The sequence below is a fragment of the Metarhizium robertsii genome (assembly GCF_000187425.2).
Source record: "Metarhizium robertsii ARSEF 23 chromosome Unknown MAA_Scf_3, whole genome shotgun sequence".
Taxonomy (NCBI): Eukaryota; Fungi; Ascomycota; class Sordariomycetes; order Hypocreales; family Clavicipitaceae; genus Metarhizium; species Metarhizium robertsii.
In genome coordinates, this window is record NW_011942171.1 from 440,632 (window position 1) to 444,427 (window position 3,796).

A 3,796-nucleotide genomic window follows, 5' to 3' on the forward strand; every position below is an offset into this window, starting at 1 on the left:
GTCAAGCACAAACCAGCCCATGTGGATAGAGTTGATGAGACGTTGATTATCGCTGTACGTCTCCTGTGAAACAGTTAGCACATTATACATTCAAGTCAAAGAGTCGAGCAGACATTCACCTTTGCATCCTCAAAATGCTTGAGCAGGATGTCCATGTGGTAAAGCAGCTGATCTAATGACGACCACCTCTTCTCTTCCGCCGGCGTAGCCTGCCAGAAGGGCTGGAGGAAGTCCGCCGTCAACCTGAGGACATCCCAGTCGTCCTGCGTGAGACTATCATCACCCAAGGCCTTATGATGCTCTTGTTGAAACACCATAAGCTTGTCTTTCTTCTCGAGTGCAGTCCGAAGCAGCATGTACCATGAATTCCATCTTGTTGCATTGTCAATGCCAAGTGCACGGCCTGCCAGGCGCTGCCATGCGTCGCTGTGCACTGTCGAACTCCGTATAAACACGGCGATGTTGTGTAGTTTGCCAAGGGGGCCGATCGATCGCCATCCGGCTTGATCATCTGGCACCCTTCGGTATTTGCCCTTGCCGTTCTTTTGCTGCAATTGCGCCTGCAGAGACTCAACAACTGTCGCATCCATGTTGTCATCCGCCTCTTCAATCGCCGCGACGAGTGCCTCCTTGCTAGAGGCAAAAAGAAACGCCTGGAGGCACAGATTGATAATATGGCCTCCGCAACGAACGCGACGCTCAATGGGGTCAAATCCAACGCCAAATTCGTTCGCCAGTGATGTTGATAAAGCACGTAGGCAAGTATCATTGGAGGTAGCGTTATCCGCCGTAAAGTAACCAATGTTTCCGGCAATATGGAAATACCGTATCGTGTCTAGCAGGTGCCTTGACATCGTCTCGCCCGAGTGACTGTGCTGTATGTTCGGCAGACCCAGTAGGGCCTCGCGGAGCTTATAGTGTTCATCGACCCATTGCGCGCATATTCCGAGGAAGGCTTTCCGATGCGGCGACGACCATAGATCAATACTGAAGTGGACTTGCGACTTTGCCACCTGTAGCTGAGCCTTGATGTTCTCGCGATGTCTGACATATGACAGCTCAATATGGGCCAATACAGTATTGCCTGAGTGAATAAGGATCTCTTCAGCCCTCGGGTTAACCGCGCAGAGAAGTGCTTGGTATTCCGGCCACGAGACGCAGTTGAGCGGGAGACGCCGGCGTATGATAAGCTGGATCTGAGCCTCATAGAATGCGTCAAGTTGGATCGTATTCCGTAGTATGGACTGTTCGTCACGAGATGCTAGCTCTCGATTCTTCTCTTCTACGCGTGCAAACGCTACTTCAAGGGACTGTTGTAGTGCTTTCTTGGCTGGCCTTTCTTCATCACTAAGGACAATACCGTGGTCGCTTCGCATATGCCGTTTGGCACTTGTCGTCGACACTGTACGCCATGGCGGATGGTGACAATGTTGGCAATACCAGAGTCTCTGGTTGTTCTGATGTGTCTCTTCCTCTTCTCGAGGCACACGGAAGTGCTTCCAGGTTTCTGGCGCACGTAGTTTGCGTTTCTTCGGCTGCGGCTGTGGCGTAGACGCGGAGGACGCGGCGGAAAAGGGAGTAGAATGAGATCTCTCAGCTGCGGAGACGCTTGATTCTGGCGCTGGTGAGCTGAATTCTTCGTATTCAGCGCCATGAGCAAATAGGAACGACCCGGCAGGCATATCGACGCGCAGCGTGTTCGGGTTGTGTGCAGGAGACAACCTGTTTCAGTCGGCGTGAGGCGCCTAAGCCCTGCTCTGATCGATTCGCCGCTGAGAGACATCGTAAGCTTCGCGTAATTCTGGCGTCTGCTTAAAATTTGATTCATTTAGGCTGGGCGGCGGGGCACTGGAAGTTGACCCCTTAGGGATCTGCGAAGTCACTTGTACACCCATTGGATGGTGGATTTTGGTTCAGGAGTATGTCCCCGAGACCTCGTGCGTCCCTGTCCACTTTAGTAAAAAGCCAGTGGGGATAAAATCTGTCACACTGGTGGTGCCCGTGGGGGTCGGAGCAACATGGACAGCTTTCTCGATTGATAACTAACCATAACTGAGGAAATACATCCCCCATAATTTTGGAGTAAATACTGGCCAGAAGCTCTCAGTAAGAGAAACATAGTAACTATACCCCAACTAGCATGAACGCAGATCCTATGAAGTGACTACATGTTTGTCGAACTAGTCAGCTCTGGAGATGTTATGCAAGGCATGCTACCCTATGCATAACAGATAATAGCTACTCGTGCACAGCGCTTATCTGTAATGGCGAGGCTGGTATTTCTTAACTACGCCGTATGGGTTTCACCGCTCCAGTAACATGCTCTTCATCGTCTCTCAATTGCGAGTAGTCTTGACGGAAACTGACCAGGCAGTTCATTGGGAACGATACAATTGGGTTTTTATTTCATATTTAAAGAGCACGCAATTCTGCATTCCGGTCAGGGCGATGGTTGCAGTTGTAAGATACCTAGCTTAGCATAGACCAATGCGCTTCTGTAGTTGTATCTGGTAATTATGCATTAGCACTGTGGGAGAGTTCACACGCCGACGCGTCAGACGCGTCGCGTCGCGTGTGAGTATGGATAGTTGCCATATGGCTTAACTACCTGACAAAATCTGGACCAATCAAATCTGTGAAAACTTTTGTGCACCCCTGTCAGCACCAATCCCTCACTTGAGAAACTTATCCGATTAATGTTAAGTCAGCCTACGGCTGAATAAAGTGTATTGATCCCCCATTACGGATATGATCTGGTCACGTGTGTTACTGATTACTGATTGATTGAGCAGGAGCTTACTGATACTGATACCATATCAGTATCAATCAGTAATCAGTACTGCTTGATAACTTACTGCTTGTTGAGAAGCCTGAGCTGTGGCAGGGCTTTCCACAGCCTTCCCGGCCCAAGCGCATCACGAGCTGCTGCTTTCAAATATACGACGCACACCCATCAATGAGTTCAATCGCTCTCACGTTCTACTCTCCTTGGCGTTCCCCTGCCTCTTCCCTGACGGGAGAGCTGACTTTGTTGAACCTCGACTACGTTCCATTGATTACAAGGACTACATCGAGCATGCAATGGGTCGATTGAGTACAAGGATTACATCGAGCACGCAATGCGGTGGCACGACGGGCGTTTTGCACGCCACCCGACCTTCCGCTTCGTCGCCTTCAATACTCTGATGCGGTCACAGGCCCGTGCACGGTCCAAATTCTTCGTGAAGCAACACGATGGTAGTCATGAACCGCTCACACGGGAGCAGCTTATTCAGGCACTGGAGCACAGCGAGGACCCCGAGGCGCAGGTGCTAGTCAACTCAATCACCAGACATGGGGTATCTCTCAATCACAAGACATGCGGTACCTATTCGCGGCACGCGCCCCTTCTGGAACAGGAAGAGGCAGGACCTCGAGGCCTATGCCTACAACCTTGGATGTCCTGGTGCATTCATCACATTCAGCCCGGCAGATCTACACTGGCAGAGTCTCTACCAGCACATGCCTCGATATGATGAATGGCTGGCTGCGTCCGAGTCCGAGAGGATGGGTCTCTCGCGCCAACTTTTGCGTCAGAATCCTCACATTGCTGCTTTCCATTTCTACCGCCGATACTGCTTCTTTCGAGATATCGTGTTAAGCAAGAAGTTCAACATTACGGATTACTGGGATCGGTATGAATGGCAAGGGCGTGGCAGTCCGCACAACCATGACCTGTACTGGATGGATCATTGCCCTACAGTCGACATGGTTGATGAAGCCGCTCGTGATGTTTTTGCACGCACCTGGGGATTCA

At 50.8% G+C, this 3,796-nt stretch overlaps 2 protein-coding genes across 2 annotated transcripts in view; one reads left to right on the plus strand and one right to left on the minus strand.

Annotated features, from left to right (window-relative positions):
• Positions 1 to 95: 95 nt before the first annotated feature.
• On the minus strand, positions 96 to 1,682 carry MAA_00365 (Ribonuclease H-like protein; the record flags this gene model as incomplete). The annotated part of the gene is made up of 1 exon (XM_007818363.1): positions 96 to 1,682. One exon carries the CDS (start codon positions 1,680 to 1,682, stop codon positions 96 to 98), a length of 1,587 nt encoding a protein of 528 aa, XP_007816554.1.
• Positions 1,683 to 3,333: 1,651 nt separating this feature from the next.
• Positions 3,334 to 3,796, plus strand: part of MAA_00366 (DNA helicase PIF1, ATP-dependent) — a gene marked incomplete at both ends in the record, with an annotated part of 1,812 nt that continues 1,349 nt past the window's right edge. Inside the window, one exon of the mRNA XM_007818364.1 lies at positions 3,334 to 3,674. Coding sequence (XP_007816555.1) covers positions 3,334 to 3,674 — 341 coding nt within the window. The remainder of the gene's footprint in view (positions 3,675 to 3,796) is intronic.